General features: G+C 40.4%; 1 protein-coding gene across 3 annotated transcripts; it reads left to right on the forward strand.

Annotated features, from left to right (window-relative positions):
* The first annotated feature begins 4,016 nt into the window (after positions 1 to 4,016).
* Positions 4,017 to 25,859, forward strand: LOC137283444 (fatty acid synthase-like). 3 transcript variants are annotated; one of them, XM_067814936.1, is made up of 29 exons: positions 4,017 to 4,132; positions 8,096 to 8,333; positions 8,738 to 8,890; positions 9,358 to 9,531; positions 10,074 to 10,274; positions 10,609 to 10,731; positions 10,861 to 11,091; positions 11,871 to 12,310; positions 12,561 to 12,791; positions 13,158 to 13,347; positions 13,627 to 13,856; positions 13,990 to 14,291; positions 14,529 to 14,911; positions 15,360 to 15,629; positions 16,258 to 16,434; positions 17,041 to 18,274; positions 18,381 to 18,511; positions 18,648 to 18,952; positions 19,039 to 19,396; positions 19,631 to 19,753; positions 19,882 to 20,105; positions 20,978 to 21,313; positions 21,635 to 21,884; positions 21,992 to 22,234; positions 22,701 to 23,042; positions 23,191 to 23,309; positions 23,415 to 23,690; positions 24,549 to 24,800; positions 25,251 to 25,859. In XM_067814936.1, exons 2-29 carry the CDS (start codon positions 8,105 to 8,107, stop codon positions 25,359 to 25,361), a joined length of 7,638 nt encoding a protein of 2,545 aa, XP_067671037.1. In that variant the 5' UTR covers positions 4,017 to 4,132; positions 8,096 to 8,104; the 3' UTR covers positions 25,362 to 25,859. The 3 variants fall into 3 exon arrangements, with proteins under 3 accessions (XP_067671037.1, XP_067671035.1, XP_067671036.1); XM_067814934.1 differs by lacking the exon at positions 4,017 to 4,132 and adding an exon at positions 6,417 to 6,514; XM_067814935.1 differs by lacking the exon at positions 4,017 to 4,132 and adding an exon at positions 6,423 to 6,445.
* The last annotated feature ends 1,065 nt before the right edge of the window (positions 25,860 to 26,924 follow it).

The raw sequence follows: 26,924 nt of genomic DNA on the forward strand, positions 1-26,924 counted from the left end.
AAATCATATATGTGATTGTAACTATCAGAATGGCCATCAGAATATGGCAGACGTCTGCATCGCTGTATGTGATTTTCCTGGAGGTAATGTTATACAGGTTCCGACTTTCCGGGTCGCATATATCGACCCATGTGTACACAGGGCATGACACAGGTACGCCAGTAACTGACAATTCTATATACAAAGACAATTCAAGTGTACGTGTATCTGTAGTTGTAAACACTTATTACCCTCGCCCATAAACACATTCACCTGATAGTTGAAAACAAGGACTGCTGCTCAACAGCCCAGATCATCACCTGATTCCCGGATATCAGTGTGTCACGGTGACCACGCCAGTTGCAGTCTATAAGAGGGTTCAATAACAATGGAACAAGGATTAAGGTCATACGTCTACTGTATGTATATAAAGATATACAGGTTACATTTACACCTTGGGGCCATGACAACATACAATCAGACATGCAGGTAGCATTTACCCCTCGGGGTTATGACAACGCACAATGAGATTTACAGGCAGCATTTACCCCTCAGGAGTATGACAACACACAATGAGACATACAGGTAACATTTACCCCTCGTGGGTATGACAACACACAATGAGATATACAGGTAGCATTTACCCCTCGGGGGTATCACAACACACAATGAGATATACAGGTAACATTTACCCCTCGGGGGTATCACAACACACAATGAGATATACAGGTAACATTTACCCCTCGGGGGTATCACAACACACAATGAGATATACAGGTAACATTTACCCCTCGGGGGTATGACAACACACAATGAGATATACAGGTAGCATTTACCCCTCGGGGGTATGACAACACACAATGAGATATACAGGTAATATTTACCCCTCGTGGGTATGACAACACACAATGAGATATACAGGTAGCATTTACCCCTCGGGGGTATCACAACACACAATGAGATATACAGGTAACATTTACCCCTCGTGGGTATGACAACACACAATGAGATATACAGGTAACATTTACCCCTCGGGGGTATCACAACACACAATGAGATATACAGGCAGCATTTACCCCTCGGGGGTATCACAACACACAATGAGATATACAAGTAACATTTACCCCACGGGGGTATGACAACACACAATGAGATATACTGGCAGCATTTACCCCTCGTGGGTATGACAACACACAATGAGATATACAGGAAACATTTACCCCTCGGGGGTATGACAACACACAATGACATATACAGGCAGCATTTACCCCTCGGGGGTATCACAACACACAATGAGATATACAGGCAGCATTTACCCCTCGGGGGTATCACAACACACAATGAGATCTACAGGCAGCATTTACACCTTGGGGGCATGACAACACTCAATGAGATATACAGGTAATATTTACACCTTGGGGGTATCACAACACACAATGAGATATACAGGTAGCATTTACCCCTCGTGGGTATGACAACACACAATGAGATATACAGGTAACATTTACCCCTCGGGGCTATGACAACACACAATGAGATATACAGGTAGCATTTACCCCTCGTGGGTATGACAACACACAATGAGATATACAGGCAGCATTTACCCCTCGTGGGTATGACAACACACAATGAGATATACAGGTAGCATTTACCCCTCGGGGGTATGACAACACACAATGAGATATACAGGTAACATTTACCCCTCGTGGGTATGACAACACACAATGAGATATACAGGTAACATTTACCCCTCGGGGGTATCACAACACACAATGAGATATACAAGTAACATTTACCCCACGGGGGTATGACAACACACAATGAGATATACAGGAAACATTTACCCCTCGGGGGTATGACAACACACAATGACATATACAGGCAGCATTTACCCCTCGGGGGTATCACAACACACAATGAGATATACAGGCAGCATTTACCCCTCGGGGGTATCACAACACACAATGAGATCTACAGGCAGCATTTACACCTTGGGGGCATGACAACACTCAATGAGATATACAGGTAATATTTACACCTTGGGGGTATCACAACACACAATGAGATATACAGGTAGCATTTACCCCTCGTGGGTATGACAACACACAATGAGATATACAGGTAACATTTACCCCTCGGGGCTATGACAACACACAATGAGATATACAGGTAGCATTTACCCCTCGTGGGTATGACAACACACAATGAGATATACAGGCAGCATTTACCCCTCGTGGGTATGACAACACACAATGAGATATACAGGTAACATTTACCCCTCGGGGGTATCACAACACACAATGAGATATACAGGTAGCATTTACCCCTCGGGGTATGACAACACACAATGAGATATACAGGTAACATTTACCCCTCGTGGGTATGACAACACACAATGAGATATACAGGCAGCATTTACCCCTCGGGGGTATGACAACACACAATGAGATATACAGGTAACATTTACCCGTCGTGGGTATGACAACACACAATGAGATATACAGGTAACATTTACCCCTCGGGGCTATGACAACACACAATGAGATATACAGGCAGCATTTACACCTTGGGGGCATGAAAACACACAATGAGATATACAGGTAACATTTACCCCTCGGGGGTATGACAACACACAATGAGATATACAGGCAGCATTTACCCCTCGTGGGTATGACAACACACAATGAGATATACAGGCAGTATTTACACCTTGGGGGCATGACAACACGTAATGAGATATACAGGTAATATTTACACCTTGGGGGTATGGCAACACATAATGAGATATACAGGGAACATTTACACCTTTGGGGTGTGACAGCACACACAATGAGATATACAGGTAACATTTACACTTTGGGGCTATGACAGCTTTGGTATTTTGCTTTGTTTGATGTTTAGGCTGCGCCCAACAATATTCCAGAGTATCAGTGTTAAAGGTGTAGTGTATGTCGATCAGTGTTGACGTTGTGACTGTGTCTCGGTGTTTACAGGTGTAGTGTATGTCGATCAGTGTTGACGTTGTGACTGTGTCTCGGTGTTTACAGGTGTAGTGTATGTCAGTCAGTGTTAACATTGAGACTGTGTATCAGTATTTAGAGGTCTAGTGTCTGTCAGTGTTAACGTTGTGATTGTATATTGGTAGACCCGTGAAGGTCCGCGGTAGAATAGGCCCTCACCAATGCAAGCTTGCCATAAAGGGCGACTATACTTGTCGTACGACACGCCTAATGGGATCGGGTGGTCAGACTCGCATACCTGCTTGACACATGTCATCGTGTCCCAGTTGGGCAGATCGATGCTCATGCTGTTGATCACTTGAGTGTCTGTTCCAGACTCGCTTACTTACAGACCGCTGCCATACACCTGGAAAATTGTTGTGTGCGACGTAAAACTAAACTCACTCACTCGCGATATACTAATGTTTAGAGGTCTAGTGTCTGTCAGTGTTAACACTAACCGTGCATCAGTGTTAGAAGGTCCAGTACGTGTCTGTCAGTGTCAGTGTTTAGAGGTCTAGTGCCTGTCAGTGTTAACGCTGTGACCGTGTATGAGAATACATGGTGTAGTGGGAGTGAGTTTACATTTACGCGCACTCAGCAATAGTCCATCTATATGGCGGGTATATGTTGTAAAGGCAAATGTACGTGAAGCAGAGTTCATGCTGTGACTTCACACATAAAGTCATGTAGGTTTCAGTGTTCAAGTATAGGTTAAAGTTGTCACTTTTGTATTTGTGGATTGGTATCACGTTATTACTGTGTGGAGATAAATATCATTCTGGGTGTGTATAAAACACCAAGTGCCGGGACAGTCCGTCACAATAAGCAATAATAGCCCAAAAGGAGCGGTGGAGCATTTGGAAAATATATAGAACTTCTAAGAAATCAACGTCGTTACTAAATAAATGCAACAAGAACACCTCCAAATCGAATGTTTTCTCAATGTCACGTGCTGTAGTAACACGTGTTATGATTGGTCCTTGCGTCATGGTCCCACATCAGATGATCATCACAATGTTTTGACGTGATAGCTTCGCATAATCCAATGGTATAGTTAAACGTAACAAGAAGAGACCTAGCGCCACAACCCGTTCTAAAAATTAGAAATCATACATACATTCTACAAAATCGACGTAAACCCAGCACCCACGGTGAGTGTTTATCAGTGGTTTTCTCTGCAGCGGGAGATTGTTGTGGACTTTGCCCCTAGTCTTTCTATATTTATCACACGCGTTAAATCGGGGTATCAAGACATATGTATTCCTTCGCTATAAGGCGTTCACTACAGTGATATCAAAATTAATAAATTCACTCGTATGTTTGTTTAATTATTTTGTAAGGATTAAGCTTGCATCATTTTGTGCTAATTGAGCTTAAATCACATTAAATTATTCTGGTACTACATTATCAGCACTCAGACAGCAGTATGTCTTAAACTGTTTAATTAACGTTAGTACTAATCAAATGCCAATTACTAATGGAAACAGTTTATCAAGCGGAAAGCCCTGTGTATTTCAAATACGTTTATGTTGATGCTCTAAGATTTATTTGAAAATGACACACTCTCACCCACTGCATACTAACAGTATGTTCATAAGTATCTAAGCTTAGTTAACGGTTATGTAACATCTTTCAATTATTTAATTTAATTACAATTATAGTAAAGTCTCTACAATTAATATTATAGTAAAGAAACACTGATGGAAACTATTCTACTTCAGTTACACCCCATCTTCAAATCCAGGTATAAAATGCATGTGTTTTTAGTATCCAATTGACAAGTATTCTCATGCATCTTCTGGTATCAGTAAATGTTCAATTTAATGCTAAACACACCCACCTCATGCCTGTAGTTGCATGCCTGTGGAAGTGCCCGCTGTGAGACACAGTCTCCCTAATCTCTAAACCCTACTCATGTTAACAGTCTTACGACATGGGACACCTGACCACTCATCATTCATTGTGAATCTGGTGATGTTCCATCAACAAAACTGTAGTGACCAACACTCCTGAAAAAACAACAACACCCCTATATATGTTATATACATCTATTTACATTGTAATTTAATACCAAGCAATATTGAGTTTTGCATTAATAATACAATTTTGATTTACAGCTGGCTCATATCCATCTCAATGAAAAGACAGTAACAGTATTTGTCAACAGTACAAGATATATGTTTGTAATTGAAGACAAATTTTGGTCATTCCAGTTCAATGAACATTTGATGATGAGAGTAATTGTATGTGTTTATTATTTGTGTTTCAATTTGCAATTATACAAATGGTATGTACAGTTGGCATTGCTGCTGTCGCACATTACACAAATATGTTGAAGGAAATGCTTGTCAGTAACACCTTTTTCAGAATGTTTCATCAGAAAATACACACAGTGATTACAAATTTACAAACTATACAATCAAACATGCATCTGACATCTTGTGTACACTCAGTAAAGAAAACAATTCAGGGATAGCTTACCATGGTAGTCTGGTCCACTGAAAGTCAAATTGTTAAGTTACTGAATAGCAGAACTTTGTTCCTCATTATCTCACCTTGTCGCTCCTTAAGCAACATTTTACATGTCAAATAGTTTGCAAATGTGAGAAGGATTTGTTTTCATAACTCATCTAAAACTTGGTATTCATGCCAGGCTGTAATGGTGACATGGTTCATAACATGACACCCAGACATGTAGCTGAGTTAAGAAACAGTATTGAATGTTTTGCTTATTATGCAGTGGGAATATAATATACTTTTGAAAATATATGTAACATTGTAGCAAATGAAAAGTTCTGTATACTGAATAGCAAATTCACATCAATGAAATTCACAGAAAGTATGTCATTGTCAAATATGGGGAAAATCGTGTGTGTTTTATGTGAAAGTAATTCTCAAAAGAATTTTTTTTCTTCTGCCAAAGCAAAGTTAGTGTCACTGCAAAATTACTGCAGTGAATTGCAACAGAGATGAAAAAAATAATGTGAAATGACCAAACCATTTCATATTTTTACCCACCTACCACTGCTCAAAGGGTTAATCCACGAAAAAAAAACCTTTAGATTCCACAAGTATATTTTATTTTATTCGAAGCTACAATTAATACATTTTGTTGAGAAAGGGAGGGGAAAATAGCTAAGTTTATGTTTGACCAGTTTGATGGTGTGATATGGTCAGAACTTTCACTGATGCATAAAATGAAATGTCATGATTAATTTGCCTGTGTCCAATATGAACTCTTCTGCTGTGTGTTTGCACATGCCTGGTGCATGATCAGTGGGTGAGTCTATTGATGACCAAGGGGTGACAATGAAACTCACCTGTTGCATGTTCTCATGAGCCAATAGGCAATCAGAAGAAGTCAGATGTGACATATGACCTGGCCACTGATTGGTTCCTGTAGGCTTTACAAGCCATGTGCTCTGGGAGTAAGTCATTCTAGTTGGTGGCTCTTCACTTGGAAAGTGAGTGTTTGAAACTTCTGAGTGGAGATTCATTTTTCTGTTGATACTTTTTTGGCTGTTCACACTCAGGTACGTTGTTTGTGTCCTTCTGTGGAATTCACTATGTCCACAGTGTTTACGTTTTTTGTCTTTTGACTAGTATATGTTCTTCAATTTGTCCAACCATGACTTCTGACTGCACTGCCTGAGTGAAAGATTGGTCCAATATTGAGACATGGTCATATGCATAGTTGTAAGTTGGACTCAAACCGTCAAGTCTCCAACCCAACTTAATGTCAGAATAGTTTGTGTTCAAACCATGGATGTTCCACTGAAATATCATTTCAATCATTTTGTCATTTTGTATCTGTCTTGTTTTACCAGTGCAGTGCTGGATTGTTAATATCCGTTACCTAGTCCGTTCTCTAGAAGTCAGGTTGTTTGATATCATTTGTGTATTTAGAAGGTGCAGTGAAATTCTTGTTTTTGCCTATTTTTTATTTATTTATTTTTTTCCTTACTTTGTTTTTGGGTAAATGTTCATCATTGATAGGCCACCTTTAGTATGTCCTTGGAACCTCCTAGAATGTATCAATCCTTTAGCATAGTGTATTGGCTAGTCTACATAAAATCTCATTTTCCTTTTGCTTTTTATTGACATATTGATGGAACAGTGAACACAACTTACTTGTGCTTGGAAATACTAGGCAAAGACATCATGTATGCAGCTTGCTAAAAGATGGCTTTAGAAAGGACACATCATGACATGACTAATTCCTCTACATGTAAACAAATATCCTACATCATGATGCACTTTTAGTTAATGAATTTTAACTATCTGTCAAATTCTTTTGTACGTAGTTGAAGACAAGCATATATGTACATTATGAATTTGGTATTTTGATAGATTTCAGTGGGCATATGTTGAAATTGTTCTATTTCTACAAATGATACAGCCTGATACCAGAGATAAATGATGAAAATGCAATTCTTTATAACTGCAACTCGTAAGTGATGTGTCATCAAGTGTCACAAAGTGAAAGCTAGTATAGTTCATCGATGGAAATGTTTATGTTCCCTTTTAATTCTGTCAACAATCTATTGAAACCTTTTTCACAAACAGAAATAAGGGCTTTTGCTTGTGTTTAGTACAAAATCAGTTACTGGCACAGTCAACTTTTGATGGAACACGGGAGAAAATACATGATGAAAAAAATAGCATTGGTGGCAAGTGGCTGAAAACTTGAATCTCACAACTAGTAATGTTACAATATCCAAATGTCACTGGTGGGGTTCAGAATGGTAAGGTTGACTTTGAATGTGGTAGGGTTGGCTTGAGGTGGTTACGTATAGGATTTGTCAGAGAGCATGTGTAAGAGTAGATGATGGGAGTCATTGTGTGAGTGAAGGGTACAGAGGGTAAAGCATGATTTTTGTTTTTAATTTAAGAATCAGTAGTTTATGGAAGTTGTGAATTGGATGTCAAACCAAATGTTGTAGGGTATATCCAGGTCTTCAGGGTAAGCAGGAAAAAACTTATCCCAGCAAAGTAATAATTATGTGTTTTGAAAGCCAAGAATAACAATTTACAAAGAGCTGTTTTGTTATACTGCTGTTGAATAAGCTTGCTGCTTGATCCTGAGAGTGGACCTAATGGTTTCCCTTTGGCAGATACTGGAAATGCCAGCCCATGTGATTGAAGAAACTCCCTACCAGGGTGGAGCAGCTCCCTGTAAGCTTGCTAATTCTCTGGACAAACCATCTCTTGGGATGGCAACCTGTACAGAGGATGTAGTTATAACAGGCATTTCCTGTCGGCTGCCAGAGTCGGACAACATGACTGAGTTCCGCCAGCATCTGATGCTTAAAGAAGACATGATCACAGATGATGATAGGAGATGGCCTACAGGTAGTTAACAGGATATGGATAACAACACAGAATCTGCATGTTCAGTATATTTAGTCTGATAAAGATAAGGCATTGTTTACTACAGAGTGGCATGGTTCAAGGTCTCAAGCAATTTTGGCAGACAGTATATTATGGAATAAAGATTAAGTATAAAGTCTGAAGGCCAGAATGGGTAGCCTGAACCAGATTTCGGAGGCAGTAATTTTAAGCAAGTATAAAATAGTGAGAGCAGTCCTGGCCATGTCGATTCAATAAATTACATGTTCAAAGATTCCTGCCCTGTTCTCTGATTAGTAGGCTTGTGGGCAACACTGTCGAATTGAGTTTTCCCTAAAATGAAAAGTGGAATTGACTTTGTAGCTGCGTATGGATACATAAATACAGGATTCAATGTGACATTTCAGGTTTTCTTGGGATTCCTGATAGAAATGGAAAAATAAAAGACCTAAGCAAATTTGATGCCTCCTTCTTTGGAGTCCACCCTAAACAAGCCAATGCCATGGACCCTCAGCTGCGACTTCTATTGGAAGTTGCCTATGAGGCAATTGTAGATTCAGGTAAGACAAGTAACCAAACTGTATATTTGTGCACTTTGAATCATTCTTGTTGGCAGTGGGTTGGGGTTAAAAGATTGTTGCATAGCATTTATCTGCCCAGAATAGTCTGAAGGCCTGCTCATTGAAAGTTAAGTTTGAAGATAAAACTGATTGGAATATCATGTACTAAAGGTAAGATGGAAAATTGACTGTAAAGACGTGACACCTTGCATTGTCTTCACATTGTCAGCAATCATATTTTAAATGCATTGTCATAAGGGGTGACGGGTGGGATGGGGTGGTTAGGCTCGCTGACTTGGTTGACACATGTCATTGGTTCCCAACTGAGCAGATCGATGCTCATGATGTTGATCAATGGATTGGTCCAGACTCAATTATTTAGACTGCCGCCATATAGCTGGAATATTGCCGAGTGAAGCGTAAAAATAAACTCACTCACATTAAAATGCTTTATGATGTGGTCCCAGGTTACAGCCCCCAGAGTTTGCGGGGTTCAAGGACAGGTGTGTTTGTTGGTGCAAGTGCATCAGAGGCATCTGAGGCATTCTCGTCTGATGCCGAGAAAATGGATGGGTATGGCATGATCGGATGCTGCAGAGCCATGTTTGCAAACAGACTGTCTTTCTTCTTTGATTTCAAAGGTATGTACTTATTTCTAGCTTGCATCAGTCATGTAGTTTTGTCCTTGTGATTGTATGTTGATGGAGGGTAATTATGAAAGAAAATCCTTAACAGATTGTAGGTTTGTTACAAATGTTTAAAGTTTATACTCTTGTTAGTGGTATTTGAAGTGATATATCTTATGACAGTTTGAAACAACTTGGTTGGCTGTCTGGCTTGTAAAGAATTCTTTGCTCTGCATTCTACCATAGTTTAACACTTTAACACAACCTTACCAAGAGAAACTTTGAGTACATGTGCACCCAAACATGTTATGTTCCTGTGAAGTTGATTAAGTTGTGTAACAATTTTCTGGTTCGAAGAGCGAATGCCTTGGAATAAGGTTGTTATGGAAAGGTTGTGTCATAACACTTGTGTAATCAATTCATGTACTTGTGTTTTCACTTAACATGTTTACAGTGTGTACAGTTTGAAAGTTTCCAAGTGCAGGATAATATGAATGATTAAAATGTTTCCTATTGTCAACCTCTATACTAGCAACATTCCCTTTTTTGTCTTTTAGGCCCAAGCTATGCTATAGACACTGCATGTTCCTCTAGTTCTCTGGCTTTGGACCAGGCCCTGGCCAGCATTAGAACGGGTCTCTGTGATGCTGCCATCATTGGGGGAACCAATATCTGCGTCAAGCCCAACACAGCTCTCCAGTTCTTAAAGCTCGGCATGCTGGCACCTGATGGTTGTTGCAAGTCTTTTGATGCCAACGGTGCGAGAAGTCCCCCCCCCCCCCCCCCCCCTCCTTATTTCATATCTTCTCAGCCAAGTATAAAACTGTTTTATCACTTGAAGTGTCCATGTTTTGTATGTAATTGGTAAGAATACTGAGCCCGAATGTTTATGAGACATCTGTGAAGTCTAGCGCACAATTTTATTTTTGAGTTTCTTGATAAAACATTCACCAATGTGGTGTTATGCCATGAAGTTGAATACTTGACCACCTCTCAAAATGGCAGATGTTATGTTTATCCCTGCAATAAAGAGTTCATACTAATGGATGTATTTAAGGCATTCATAATATTAGAATTCGGATACTATTGCAGGCAATGGGTACTGTCGCAGTGAAGGAATCATAGCAATTCACATTCAGAAGGCGTCCGCTGCTCGTAGAATCTATTCTACAGTTGTACATTCCAAGAATAATGCAGATGGCAACAAAGAGCAAGGTGAGTTTGTACAACCGGGAAAGTGGTCTCTTGCATAGTATTGTAAATATTGTGTGAACTCGAACATCAAGCGGAGAGTTGAAGCAGAAGGAAAGCTGTTCAGTGATGTGAATTGTTGCTGCTTTACAGGCATCACCTTCCCGTCTGGTGCAGCACAGAAGAAACTACTTGAAGAGACATACCACGAAGCAGGAGTAGATCCCAGTCAGGTGGCTTATGTGGAGGCTCACGGCACAGGCACCAAAGTGGGAGACCCACAGGAAGTGAACAGCATCGCTGATGTCTTCTGTAAAGACCGCAATGAGCCACTGCTGATAGGATCAACCAAGTCTAACATGGGGCATCCCGAACCAGCATCAGGTTAGCCCACATTCAAATCTCAACAGGGCTCATATCTGTTTGTCTGAAATTTGTTAGTTAGCAGATATTATTCACCTGAAATTGTTTGAGGCAATTATCAGCTGTTTAACTGAATCCGAGAACAGCAATATTGATTTAGTTTTACACTGTCCTTATTCGAGAGATGCAACCATGTAATGTGTTAAGGGCAGAAACACAAACTTACTAAAATCTGTTACTGAATATTTGATCAGAAATTGTCACAGTTCAGCCAACATATTTTTAGATCACTTTATTGTTTCAGTAATTTGTTGCCATACAACTTCAGATGTCTCATTCAAAGTTAATAGGAGTTATAGACACCTGAAAGGCTCAAAATGGATTCATTTGTGTTGGCAATTTTCATGCGATTTTTTTTTTTTGTAACTTTAGTCAATGTCATTGATAACACTTTGGATATTTCGGTACAGATTTCCTTGGACTGTCATGTGGTCACTTCTCAGGCAGTTAATTTAAGGACAAATTCTCATTGTATTATAGTCACCTTGTCAAGGTCAGCTATGTTTTGTTAGCATGTGAGGCTCAGTAGGCCGGAAATCCCTATGAAAGCCTTTGAAAATACTAAATTTCCGTTCAATGACTTTTTAAAAATGCTGTTTTTTATTCATGAGTAATGACTTTAATTTTTCTTTGCGCACACAGTGAAATACAGTGTTTTATTGTTCTTAATCAAGATAAGACAACTAGGCTTTACAGATGGAGCAAAGAACATGAGATTATGTGAAAGTTGAATTTTGCAGGACTAGCTTCACTGGCTAAGGTGATTATTGCAATGGAGGAGAAGATACTGCCAGCCAATCTCCACTACAGTGTTCCCAACCCCAACATTCCAGGCTTGGTAGATGGCAGACTGAAGGTTGTGACCGAAGGCACTCGGTGGTCAGGTGGTTATGTTGGCGTAAACTCATTTGGTTTTGGTGGTGCTAATGTGCATTTGATTTTGAAGTCCAATGACAATGAAAAAAGTGAGCAGCATCCCGCTGCTTCAGCTCGCCGGTTGTGTGTGTATGCAGGCCGCACAGAAGAGTGTGTGGACAATGTGCTGACACAGATGCACCAAAACAGTGACAGTGTAGAGCTCCATGCTCTGCTCAATGAGAGTGCATGTTCACCCACGACAGCATTTCCATACAGGGGATACACAATACTCAATTCTCAGGATGATGTTCGAGAAGTCCAGGTAACTGCCTAAATTGTATACTGTTTTATAAAGAGACCTCCATTCATTCCATTTACTGTTTCTTATGGAAATTTAAACGCAAGATAGCTGATGGGGGATACAGTCTATTTTCACGGTATATGAAAGCTAATAATTAGTATGAGGCAGTAGATTTCTTTTGTTAGTGTTCTAATATAACCAATGTGAACTCTCTAGAGGATGTTCATGTCACTATTGAAGACACTGATATATATGTTTAACTTTTGCACAGAAATGTGCGGGTGACAGTCGGCCAGTATGGTACGTGTTTGCTGGAATGGGCTCACAGTGGTTTGGAATGGGCCGTAGCATGATGGAGTTGGATGTGTTCAAGCAGTCAATTCTGAAATCGGATGCCATACTGCAGAGACATGGTATTCAGTTGTACCAGGTCCTTACAGAAGGGGACAAGACCACATTTGACAACATTATTTATACCTTTTGTGGTATTGCAGCTATTCAGGTATGACTTCAGTGATCCCTTCAACCTCACTTGGCAAATGATGCATAATTATTTCCCTTATACTCACACATGCTATATGATTGTCTCTTCATTTCATTCCAAAGTCAAGTGAAAACTTCCTGTTATGTAATCCCTGAGAAATCACCTTAGTCCATTTAATAGGCCAAGACTGATTTCATCAAAAGTTGTGCTGTCTTAGGTTTGTAATGAAAGCATTTGGTTCTGTACAGAAGACAAGAACTACTGTAAGACAAAAAATTTATGTTAAATGCAACTTTTACATGAAAGAAGGATACAGTGATATCCAGTCTTATCAACTATTTGTCACTCGACTGTTATTGTGGCAACAATGACTGTTTTCTTCAGCTGGCGCTAGTGGACATGCTAAAGCAGATGGGGGTGACCCCAGATGGGCTGGTGGGCCACTCGGTTGGGGAGCTTGGCTGTGCCTATGCTGATGGTTCTCTGACTGCAGAGGAAACCCTGCTTGCAAGCTACTGGAGAGGTCGATGTATCCAGGAGGCCACACTACCACCTGGTGGCATGGCTGCAGTTGGTTAGTCTTACTAAATACCATATTCAGATTGTTGCATGGTGATTTCCAAATTAAAAAGCTGAGGTTAACCTTGAACTGGTCCATTCAATTAGGAAGCTGGTTTATGAAGAAATGTTATTTCTTTTTACAAATATAGTTGTAATATACACTGTGCCATTGACATTTACTCTTGTGAAATAAACCTGCTAAAAAAATGTTCAATAATGTTTTTTCTCTTTATCTCATTTACTTTACAAATATTGTAAACTAGCGGGCAATTATGATCACAATGTTTTTCAGGTTTGACCTGGGCAGAGGCCAAAGAGCAATGCCCACCAGGTGTGGTACCTGCTTGTCACAACTCTGAGGACACGGTCACCATCTCGGGCCCTGCAGAATCTGTTTCCAAGTTTGTGCAGCAGCTGAAGGACCAGGGGATATTTGCAAAAGAAGTCCAGAGTGGCGGTGTTGCCTTCCATTCCCAGTATATGGCAGACATTGCCCCAACTCTACTGGCTGTTCTCAACAAGGTAGGTTTGTACATGGGATAAGCTATAAATAGTTGTAGTGCATTCATGTTATGTGTGGGTCAAAGTTGTACAGAGAGAATTATTTCAACATTTTTTAGGTGCATCTTTAACCTTCAAGAACCTATTCTTTCAGGTGATAAAGCCCAAGCGTCGTTCTGAGCGCTGGGTCAGCACCTCAGTGCCAGAAGCGGAGTGGCATACAGATAGCGCAAAGTTCTCCTCAGCAGAATATATTATCAACAACCTGGTGAGCCCTGTGCTGTTTCAGGAGGCTGTGCAACATATTCCCAACAATGCTGTTGTCATAGAGATTGCCCCACACTGTCTTCTACAGGCAATACTCAAGAGGTCTCTCGCTCCAACGTGTACATTTGTTGGTCTCATGAAGAGAAATCACCCGGATAATGTCAACTACTTCTACTCCAGCATTGGAAAGTAAGTTCATTTTGAGTTGCCATTCACAAGGCTACAGTTGGACTCACTTTTAAATTGTTTAATCTGCATGGAGATGTTCATATGGCTCATTTGTGAGGTTAGTCATCCAATCAAGTTACTGTTCGTAAACTTTTTTAAGGTTCTGAAAATGATAGTCAAAATTCTCAGTGTTGCAGTTAATTGTGTCTGCTTGACTTGGTTGCCCCCACATTTAAATTTACATTTTGTGATTTGCAGGTGTTATGCAGCCGGAATGAAAGTTGATCCCCTGGGTTTGTTTGCCCCAGTGACGTATCCAGTCCCTGCTGGCACTCCCATGGTGTCACCTTTTATACAGTGGGACCATGCTCAGTCATGGAATGTTCCTAAACCTGATGATTTCATTTCTGGAGGATCAGGAAAGAAAACTCTCTCTGTTTATGAAATTGATATCTCCCCTGAATCTCCAGACCATTACCTTGTGGACCATTCCATTGATGGCCGAGTACTGTTTCCTGGTACAGGCTACCTGGTCCTTGCTTGGAGGACGCTGGCCAAACTCAAGGGGAAGTTCCATGAACACATGCCTGTCATTTTTGAGAATATTAACATTCATCAAGCCACCATTCTACCCAGAACAGGTAAGCATATTATGACTTCTAAAATATGTATTGAAGTGTCATTGGAGTCAAACCAATCTTTCATTTTCTTCGATTTCCGCATCCTTTACTCGTAAATAAAAGCAATGTTGAATTTCAAATGAGTTGGTTTGGAAAGTGTCATGAAAATAGTTAGGATGACGACAGTATACATAACACTTTGTGATACCTCAGTTAGCAAATGGCTCGGTACCATGGGTGTATTTTGTAATGTGTAATAATTCCTCCATCCTCCTATCACCCCCCACCCCACCCCTTTTTCATACAGTGTCCAACCATTCATCCCCTCTACTTCCATGATTTGATAACCTTTACCCTTCTTCTTTCCTCCCCACCAGTCCTCAAACCACTTCCCTCCCTGTCACACAGCTTTTCAGTCTCTCCACTTTGTGGTGGTATCATTGCTGACTACTTGTTTGTTGCAATGCAGGTATTGTTAAGCTGGATGTATGTGTAATGCCAGCAACAGGAGAGTTCGAAATCAGTGAAGCTGGCAACCTTGCAGTCAATGGACACATTCATGAGCTGGAAGATGAAGAATCGTTCAGACCTCTCCTTGAGCAGAACCAAGTTCAGCCCACACAAGACCCAGCTGAAGAGACCATTCCACTCACACTCTCGGATATGTACAAAGATCTTAGACTTCGAGGCTATGATTATGGTCCCGAGTTCCAAGGCATTTACAAGATGACCCACAAAGGCAGGACACTGAACTTATTTATTCACCTTTTTATTACCTCAAAGGGGTCCAAGTTCAAATTTTCTGTTCATTTACTTTTGGTAACCATACCATATTACAAAGTCAGTAATGTTCCACAAGTCATCAACACAATATTTTGTGGGATTTTGTACCAGCATGACATCAGTGTATTGTGATTGTACCACATTTCACAGTGAATGAATAATTTGAAAACATGAAAACTTAATTGAAGATCACTAAATACTTTGATGTCCCAACACAACATTTACTGAATCCAAACTTTTGGGTGTTGTCATGAACATTGCATCACAACAGAAAGTGATGTTTGCCATCAAGATATAAACATGTTATCTTTGATTCTGGTTTCACTCCTTGGCATTCTTGTCCACTTCAAGTTATCATAATTCTTGAATCACTGCACTGAGCAGGTCCATTGATATAGCTATGCTGACAATATAGCATCTCTCATGCCTTAATGGGTATACTCGTACTTCAAAAGAAACAAAATCCTAGATGGAAATATACTTAATTGTTAATTACTGTAAGATTTACTAATCTATCGATATTCTAATTGTGAAATGTTTAGGAGCTGGTGAAATTGATATTAGAACTTAGAAAGTCTTTTCAGGTGACTCAGGAGAACTGTTGTGGAAGGGCAACTGGGTGACTTTCTTGGACACACTGCTTCAAGCACAGGTGGCTGGCAAAGCTACAGGATATCGACTACCAACTAGAATCAAGTCAGTGCGCATAGACCCCACCATACATACCCAGTATGTTATTCCAGCAACAGATGACAAACCAGGTCAGTAATATGCATGTCTCTGCAGACTACCCAAATCATGTAAACCCATTCAACCAGCTTTATCTTTAGTGTTTACTCAAACGACAAACTAGCCAGAAGACATTTTGAGGAGAGGGAATGATTCAGCTTTCCTGTCAGTGTATACTTTGCACAATGATTTAGGTAAAAAGAGCATGGTTCTCTGAAACTTTTCAAAGTGCATTATACCTCTTGCTCATTACATCAGTGCTACAACATTCAAGGCCTTTAGTAAAATGTTTCCAAAGTTGAAGACATTTGGCAATGACAAAAAGTGATGTAAATGTTTTCTCACTATTTTGATATCTACTGTTAAAGTATTTTTAAGTTTGGATATTTCCATCAGGTACAACTAGGTGTAGGATCAATTTTATGCAAACTGTTTGGTTGTGATTCATGGACATACTGTTATATAATCTGAGTTATTACATGGACTCTTATGTTTTATGGACATGATTTTGTTACTTCTAAGTACATTTTCATTTGAAACAAAGTGGAAAGGAATGAAGATTTACATTCACTAAAACTGACCCTGGCCTGTAACAGTCTGCCATTTCCATACTACTGTTTATTGTTCCCTGTTTTCAGCTACTATTCCTGTGATGATGGATCATTGCCTTGATATTTTTGTATGTGGAGGAGTTGAAATTCGAGGACTGCATTGTACTTCTGCTCCAAGAAGAATCACTCAGACTCCTACATTAGAGTCCTACACATTCACTCCATACAATGAGAACCTCCTTGATGATTCTAAGTCCAAATTGTATGCTGAAGACTGTTTGGCCTACATGGATCAGTCCCTTGCAACACTACTGAAATCCAATGGAGCTACTCACATTCCCAACTCCAATTTGTTGTCGGTGGAAAAGCCAAAAGTTCAAGTCAGTCTTGACAAAGTAATGGAATATTCAGGGCAGCCAACATGTGGTCTCATGCAGACATTGCACAAGATCTTCTGTACTCCTTTATCAGAAAGTTTCCCTGAAAATGTATTTAACATTGTGAATGCATTCCAGCCAGAGCTATCAAAAGACACTTTACTCAACTGCCTACTTGAGGATAAAGTATTGAAATCCTGTGTGGATGTGGTGCTGGAGAACTGCCTGAAGAACAAGGTGAATGTGCTGGAGCTGTCTTCTCCCACAGGAGCAATGTATAGCCATGTCCTGCCTCTCCTTGGAGCACATCCCATGAATCAAGTGGAGTATACACTAGCCAATTCCCAGCAAAATGATCAAGAGAAACTTGCAAAGCTTGCTATCACTACGCTTCAGTGGGATTTGCAAAAGACTCTACCATCGGGAGCCAGTCAACCTGACTTGATCATTCTGAGAAATATCCTCCACCGTGAGCAAAACATTAGTGTTGCTTTGAAGAATGTTATTGATGCATGTGGAACAAAAGGGTTTGCATTGATCATAGAAGCTACTCAAAACTTTCCACTACATATGGCAATTAACAGTTTCAAACTAGACTGTGTTACAACTGGTGATTCGAGAACACATGGATGCTATCTGGATTCATCCAGCTGGACAAAGCTGTTCTTAGAGCATGGGCTGCAGGTGATCTGTGACAAGACAGATGGGGTTCTGTACAACATGTTCCTGGTGCGTAGAGCCAACAAAGCTGCTGCAGAAAACCAGACCATCATCTGTGTTGATGACCTCAACTGCAGTTGGGTGGACATGGTCAAGTCTGCCCTTGATGACTGTCATGTACGTCCCGAGGGGGAGAATGTCTGGCTGCAGGCAAACAACACCAACAGTGGCATAGTGGGACTAACTAACTGCCTGCGGAAGGAATCTGGTGGGGAACGACTCAGGTACGATATTACAGGTCTGATCAGAAAAGGTTTGAGGTAATAATACTGCCACATTGTTTCCCATTTTATGCATTTGTTTTTAATGCACTCTTATCTATTTTCTCAGATGCATTTTCTCAAGTGAGAGGCTTGTCCCCAGTAGTGAGTCCTTTAAAAAGTTGGTGAGACAAGATCTGGTAATGAATGTCAAGCAACAGGGCAAGTGGGGCTCCTACAGGCACATTCCATTATCCAAAGGTACCTCATCTGACTCAGCTTATCAATGTATACTGAAGAATATATTGCCAAGTTTGAAATAGTCATATGAGATAAAAATGTTCATCTGTGTTTGAGAAAATACAATCATGAATTATAATTGTGGCATTTGTTGCAGGCACTGAGTTGTTAGAATGTGAAAGTGAGCATGCTTACATTGATGTGACGGTGCGAGGTGATCTTTCAAGTCTGAAGTGGATCGTGTCTCCCCTGCATAAACATGATGAGCCAGTCCGTGCTGGACGAGAGCAGTGTAAAGTGCACTATTCTTCCCTCAACTTCCGTGATGTGATGCTGGCAACTGGTAAGCTGCCTCCAGATGCCATCCCAGGAGAGATGGACATTCAAGACTGTATGCTGGGCATGGAGTTCTCTGGCAAACAAAAAGATGGCAAGAGGATCATGGCAGTCGTAACTGCAAAGGCATGTATTCAGACAACTTGCAAAAATGCACATGTTCAAGTCGTACATTTACATAAATGAGATAAATACATTTGTTTTCTGTGTAGGGTTTGGCAACAACCACAGAAGTTGACAGACGCTTTTTGTGGGAGGTTCCCGAGTCGTGGAGTCTGGAGGAGGCAGCCAGTGTGCCTACTGTGTATGCTACTGCATATTATGCACTTGTTCAGCGTGGCAAGCTGAAGAAGGGGGACTGTGTCCTGATCCACTCAGGCAGTGGTGGTGTGGGCCAGGCAGCCATATCAATTGCTTTGCATTATGGCTGTGAGGTGTTCACCACTGTGGGTTCCATGCAGAAAAGGCAGTATCTCAAACGAAAGTTTCCAACGCTGCAAGATATCAACTTCGCCAACTCTAGGGACAATTCATTTGAATTTGACATCCTGAGAGCAACAAAAGGCAGAGGTAAACTGCTCTCTTTTTAAGATAAGGCTAAAGTAATAACCATTGTACTGGGCTGTGGTGTACCTTAGTAACAAAGATGCCCCTGGATAGATTCCTCACATGGGTGAATGTGTGAAGCTCCTTTGTGGTGTCCCCCTACCATGATATTACTGGAATCTCTAATAGTGACATAAACCAAACTACTTCCTGTATTGGGAATGACTTCATTCTGACACTTGAGCTATTCTGCTGTAGGTGTGGATATTGTACTGAATTCCCTGGCAGAAGAGAAGCTGCAGGCTAGTTTGAGACTACTTGCTCCCCATGGAAGGTTCCTGGAGATTGGCAAATTTGACCTTTCAAAGAACACAGCACTAGGTAAGACAACTAGAATCTGTGGGTAGTCTTGTACCTAAATGCCATTTTGTATAGTGTCTTAGATCTTTACTTTAAGAGGTTCCTTGAAAATGTCTTGTAAACTCAATACTTATTTTCTGATATTCCAGGTATGTCGATATTCTTGAAAAATATCAGTTTTCATGGTATTCTTCTGGATGCACTGATGGAACCTGGCAACAAGGACTGGGACAATGTACACGAGTTAGTCAGCCAAGGTATCAGCTCGGGTGCAGTTAAACCCTTGGATACAACAGTGTTTTCTCACTCTGAGGTTGAAGATGCATTCCGATACATGGCCCAGGGAAAACACATGGGAAAAGTCCTCATCAAGGTTAACAGACTTTATACCACATTTTCCAAAATATGACTAACTGGTTGGTTTGGAAACTGATTCAGATATGATTGGCAGTAACTACTCTAGACACACACAAGTATTTAACGCTAAATGAAAGTGAAATGTTTCTTGGGCATTAGTGCATCACTTTTATTTGTGTACATAATTTTTATTGCCATTTAAAAAAATAGTTTTTGACTTGGCTACATCCCAATGATCCAGTTCTCTCCTGTAAGAAGGAGTATCTGGAAGAACAAGTGTAACTGAATCTGTAACTCATTAACACTTTCCAAGCTGTATTTCTGAGATAAAATCTTTTCCTCCGTCACTTTTTCTCTCAAAAATTTCAAAGAAATCAAACTGCCCTCGTTGCTTTGCAAATGTTCCCGAGAAACAGTAAATTTCTTTTCTGCAGCCTCAGTATCTTCTAACAGATCAGACAGCTTTCAGTTGGCAGTGTGAGATTGGTTACAACCTGCAGATTAGGTTGTATTGCACGAGTGACTGTAATAATTTCTTTATCTAGTTGAAGATACAGAAAATATTTTCTGAAAATGAACGTGAATGCATATTTGCATAATAGTGTATTTACATTGCTATCATAGCTGACCTAATAAGTATGTTGACTACTGACACTTATATTTGAACAAATCAGCTACTGCTAAAATGATGTCCACATGATATGGAAATATTAACTGATATTTTCAACCATATGGATAATAAAGCCATTTGGTGGCTTCTCCTAAATATAATTGTCAGCCGGAATGCTGTGAGTGTTTTTGCAAGCACTCATGTACCTCGCATTGTCAGTATTTTTAGGAATACCTCATGCTGAGACTTGAGCCCCTGCATCATTTTTTGTATTTCAGATACGATCAGATGATACTGAAATTCCTCTCACAGTGCAAGCAATTTCGCGAACATACTGCAGTAGTCACAAGACCTACATCGTTACTGGTGGCTTGGGAGGATTTGGCCTGGAACTTGCTCAGTGGCTGATTGAACGTGGAGCCAGGAAACTTCTTCTCACATCTCGATCTGGTGTACGGACTGGCTACCAGTCACGACGGGTGCGGCTATGGAGAAAGGCTGGTGTGACTATATGTATCTCCTCAAGAGATATCAAGACAGAGGCAGAGGCCACAAAGCTTGTGCAGGAAGCGGAGAAATTGGGGCCTGTTGGAGGGGTGTTTAATCTAGCAATGGTAATACACTCATTAACTCTTTTCATTCTGTTTACATATCTTCTCCCCAAATTTGGTGGTCCAAAATTGATATAAAAACAAAAGACTTTAAATTACTTCTTTGGATAAACATGATGGGTAGGTACATGAAATTGTGTGATGACTAAGATTCTAGTCCACGTTCCACGGCATGATCAATTCTGACAGTTGTATATCCACAAAAGAAATGTGGAATGAGGCTCTGAACAACAGTGCCAGTGGATAAACTTCAAAGCAACCAAAGCAAAGTTTGATTATCTTCAATTTTTATGAAAATATTTAAAACATTTTTTGTCTCGTCAGGTGTTGAAAGACAGTTTGATGGAGAATCAGACAGTAGAGACCTTCAAGACAGTATGTCATCCAAAAGCACAGGGAACAATCTGTCTTGACATTGCCACTCGCAGTGCCACCTGTAGAAAAAGCCTGGACATGTTTGTTGTCTTTTCCTCGGTCAGCTGTGGACGGGGTAATGCAGGGCAAGCTAACTATGGCTTTGCTAACTCGGTGATGGAACGTGTTGTGGAACAGAGACGGCAGGAAGGACTGCCAGGTACAATTATCTGATTTTTCTCACTTCTTAGTCAGTACATCCTTGTGCGAGTCATATTCTTATCTTGGTCGTCACATTTCCAAACTTAACACAATGATTTCTCTTAGGTGTCGCCATCCAGTGGGGTGCCATTGGTGATGTTGGTGTGGTGCTGGAGACCATGGCTGGGAATGATGCTGTCATTGGAGGCACCTTACCTCAGAGGATTCGCTCCTGCATGGTGGTCCTGGACCAATTCCTCAACCAGCCCCACCCAGTTGTGTCAAGTTTTGTCATGGCAGAGAAACAGACTGGCACCAAGAAGGATGTTGGCAAACGGGACTTAGTGGCATCTGTAGCCCACATATTAGGTATTGTATCAAGACTCAACTGATAGGAAGATATTCAGGCACTGTTAATAAGTGTGGGAACAAATGTGAATGTTGTCTTGAACTACAGATGTCTTGGTCTTCCATCAATGTGGAACTGGGGTGTCATTTAAGGGGGTTAGGAAAGAGGAAAGAATCTGCCTGTATTAAAAATGTTTTCCAAACTGAAACAATAAGTTAATCAAACCATTTATCAGGAAATGAATTCAGCGTAAAACAAAGAAATTGTGATTTGATTTTTACATTTATATTAAGTCAATAAAATTTCCGTAAAGTGCTACGTAATGTCAAAATACCTTCTAAACGTTCCATATGTTAGATTAGTTTAACTCTTCCAGAAGGTAATACATTTCTGTTAAGAGAATATTATGTACATCTACTAAATCTTAACTGAAGCAATATTTTCTAATTCCAACATTGTTTAACACTGCCGTGTAATATTTACCAGGGGTAAAAGATGTCTCCACTATTAACCCTGACATGAGCTTGGCGGATCTTGGTCTGGACTCTCTAATGGGGGTTGAAGTGAAGCAGACGTTGGAGCGGGAACATGATATCTCCATGTCCATGCGAGAGATTCGGCAGCTGACGATGACAAGTCTGCAGGACATTAGTGGCGGAGGAGGAGAGACAGCAGACACCAACAACAAGGATAATGGGTCTACACTTGATGACAGTGGCCTGTCTGTTCGCTATGACATGTCTCAGATCATGCCCACCACCACAATTGTTTCCATTGGTGGAGTACATAATGACAAGACACCCCTCTTCATTGTGCACCCAATAGAAGGTGAGCATATGCATTGTTCAAACAAATGCTTCCAGTAATGTTTTCATGTGTTAATTGTTTTACTTCTGCTCCCTCACTCCAAGGTTAGAAGTAAGATAAGAGATTGTGAGCTTTTGGACATTTCCATACATTTATGGTGTTCTGCTAGGTGTGACCCTATCTCTCGAGAGTGTAGCCAGCCAGTTACAGCGCCCAGTCTATGGAATCCAGTGCACTGCTGAGGCTCCCCTCACCTCGGTTGAGGCCCTTGCAAGATTCTACTTGAAAGTAAGTTCTTCATCATTCTTTAAAACAACTTTCTACCGTGATACTTAAGCAGTGTATCGCATGTCAATTAACTAACTCTACAATGGTATGTGTTGTCAATTCCAGAATATACAGAGTGTCCAACCTGAAGGCCCTTACTGCCTGTCTGGCTACTCGTTTGGTGCATGTATTGCCTTGGAGATGGCACTTCAGCTTCAGCAGTATAACACTGGCCGGTCAGATATCGTGAAAGCCCTGGTGCTGTTGGATGGTTCCCACATGTATGTTACAGCTCACTTAGCTTCCCACCGCGCCAAGCTGACACCAGGCCACAAAGGGCAGGAGCAGACTGAGGTCATGTGTACCTTTGTTCAGCAGTTCATGTCCATTGACTACCCAAGGGTGAGGCCCCTCATAAGTAATACACATTCACACTTCTAATGGAAAAATTGTTACATGGTAATGAAATTTACTTTTGGACAAACAAATTAGACACATCTAGTAAATGATTACTGCATATATCAGGAGCATTGTGCAGAGCGTATTATGGATAGGTGACAGTGAAGAGAACTTGTCTTGGAAGTCAGGTTTTTCTGCATGGTGACCTGCAAAGTAATGATAGTTGAAGCTGGACCTTTGCTTCTTCATCTGTCCAATAAATTGTATGCACCCATTAAGAAAAGGAAGCAAACGCCAGTTTCATGTAAGAAAAATATACATGTATAAAGAAGAGTTTGTATTGTCCCACTGTAGAGACTGAAACACCATTACCATGGCGTTAACCATGCCACAAGCTAACACAACCCATGAGGTTCAGGGAAAGAGCTTGTGAGAGAGGCGACTAACGGGATCAGGTGGTCAGGCTCGCTGACTTGGTTGACACATGACATTGGTTCCCAATTGCACAGATCAATGCTCATGTTGGTCACTGGATTGTCTTGTCCAGACTCGATTTACAGACCGGCACAATATAGCTGGAATATTGCTGAGTGTGGCGTAAAACTAAACTTTCTTGGGTGAAAGATGCTATAGCATCTTAATACTTACTACAAACAGGGAAATGATAGGCATTTCTTAGGTTTGTTGCATATTTGTACCTCTGACAGTGGATATCAACTGTGGCCTGTACAAGTTTATGGCGTTAGTCACAATCGAAGATGCAGTATTATATGGCGAAGGAACCGCTTAGTTATTACCAGTCATTGCTTTCTCCAACATTTGTTTTGTGTATTCATGTGTGCTTCCATGCCCATGTTTCAGTTGTCGGAAAAGATGCTGTCGGCACCTGACGTGGAGGGTCGTATTGGTATTGCAGTAGATGAACTTATGTCCACACAACAGTTCCAGAACCGCACAGACTTGGAGGTTGCTGCAAAATCCTTTTGGAATAAGTTGATAATGTGTATCGATTACAACCCAAGCACCCCATTCAAGGGAGACATACTGCTTGTGCGGGCTGAGCAGTGTACAAATGAGGCATCCAAACTTGGGAAAGACTATGGCTTAGGACAGGTGAGAATTCAGTCTTGCATCCTTTTCAACTAGAAACATTTTTAACATTTACAATTGTCAGTATTTTTGTCTCTGATTATAAGAGGTCATCCATGACTTTACTTTTTATGTTTGGAAGTTAATAACGTTACAAAAGATTCAGCATTCCACTAAAGATGAATATATAGTCGTACGATGGTAGGAGAATAGAGGGAGGATTTCTGTATTGCTGTAAAATAGTCACTTCAGTGGGATATCGCACTTAATAAATGCCAGTTTTATGAAAGGTAAATTTGAAGTGTATAATATTCAGACTATTGCACATGTGATCATTTTCCCTGATTTTAGTGATTAATCACCTGATAAAGTGTCCAGTAAATGTCTCGTGCTGAATTCCCATGTCAAGTGTTGCATGTTTACCAGGCACATCATCTTTGATTTACACTTATTCAGCTTGCCTTGTTCCTTCAGGTGTGTGCTGGTAAGGTGCAGGTGAAAGAGGTTGCTGGTGATCATGAGACATTCATACTGGGAGCAAGTGCTGGCAAAGTTGCATCTCTCATATCTGGTGTCCTACCTTGAAGATGTTTCACCTGTTGATGGCATTGGCCTGGCTATGTACACAAGCTGTTGACTGGTTCATAAGGGATGGATCCCCTAACTTCTCTGCCCAACTTCACCTGGGATGTGTGTACAGTGTTGTAATATTAAATACATCCTTATTTGCCATTTTAGATGTGAATCAGTAGCGACTGAGGATAGATAACTTTGAACAAAACAATGTCTGTACAGTGAAATGAGCCACCAGGAGATGGTTGTCATGATAGAGTAGGAAACATGTAGTGTCTATTCTTTCGTCTGGTGCAATATTTTTCACAGCACTATCTTTTGCAGTAGTGTACAGCAGTATAGTGGAAATAGTATTACACTGAATGAATCAAAACCGCTGAGGAAATAGTCCTCCCAACTACTGACTTGTGGCAAGCATGTTAGTTACTGGAATCATTGTTACTATTATGTTATGGTATTTGTTGTGGGTATGTGCATTGTTTGAATAACAATAAAGTACTGTAACAATTACAGAACTCTTTTGTTCAAATGTGTGGAAGGTTCCTTCCCATAACCACTGAAACAAATGGAAGAAATGATAGACTAACTGGTAGCACGAATGTAGCACAACACTCCCTAAGCAGGTCATTCGTGTCTGGCAAGACTACATTTCTGCAGTTTCAGGAAATGAAAGGTTTGTTGGTTCATTTTAACTGTACTTCATGGAGACTTTTTATAAACTATTACCATAAACATGTTTTCAAACACTGCATGTTAGTCTAATGTGTTGCACCATACAAGCAAACTGCAAATGTCTTCCCCTGCAATGAATGTCACTCCAGTAACACAGTGACTCGATTGTTTAGTAGACGATAAATTATTCAATTCCATTGTCTCTTCATGGCCTATTTTGGGTTTTTACCCTCCCAGAGCCATGTCAGCGACTAATGTATTTCCCATGCACAATTCATGTAGTATGGTTTAGGTCTAGTGGTTAAGGTGTTGGCTCATGCAAAAAACCCAGGTTCAGGTTTACTTTGGCACAGTATGAAGAACACCATCTCTGGTGTTTCCCCACTCTCTCCTTCCCCCCCCAGTCTCAAAACCTAGAATCGGCTATTTTAGCATTAACAAAATCTTCGTCTTCGCAATCCAATAGATCTGACAGATTGTTGATTGCACCTACATCTTTCCAGAACGCCATATTGTATCTCAACAGATTGCCACCAGTTCTAGAACCACAGATCATGTTTACTTCGCAGAACACATACAAGTACCCTTGTGGGGAACACAAACTCTGTAGTACTGTCTACAGAGTACTATTTTTCCCCATTTATAACTACAATTTATGTAGTTAATATATGAAAGAGTGAAATATCTGTTAAACAGTCCAGTCAAAATGTAACAAAACCTCAAAAAAAAACCCCAAAAAACAACCAAAATTGGTACAGAAATGATTTAAGTGTTTTCAACATGTTTAAGTTAAGTTTAATGAGCACTGAAAATTCCTCCCTTGAAATACGATGCTAAGACACATACTGACACACAAACTTACCTTTTCATGTATATTTTCAACGAGAACACAAGGTATTGCCA

Source organism: Haliotis asinina, chromosome 5, assembly GCF_037392515.1.
Source record: "Haliotis asinina isolate JCU_RB_2024 chromosome 5, JCU_Hal_asi_v2, whole genome shotgun sequence".
NCBI lineage: Eukaryota > Metazoa > Mollusca > Gastropoda > Lepetellida > Haliotidae > Haliotis > Haliotis asinina.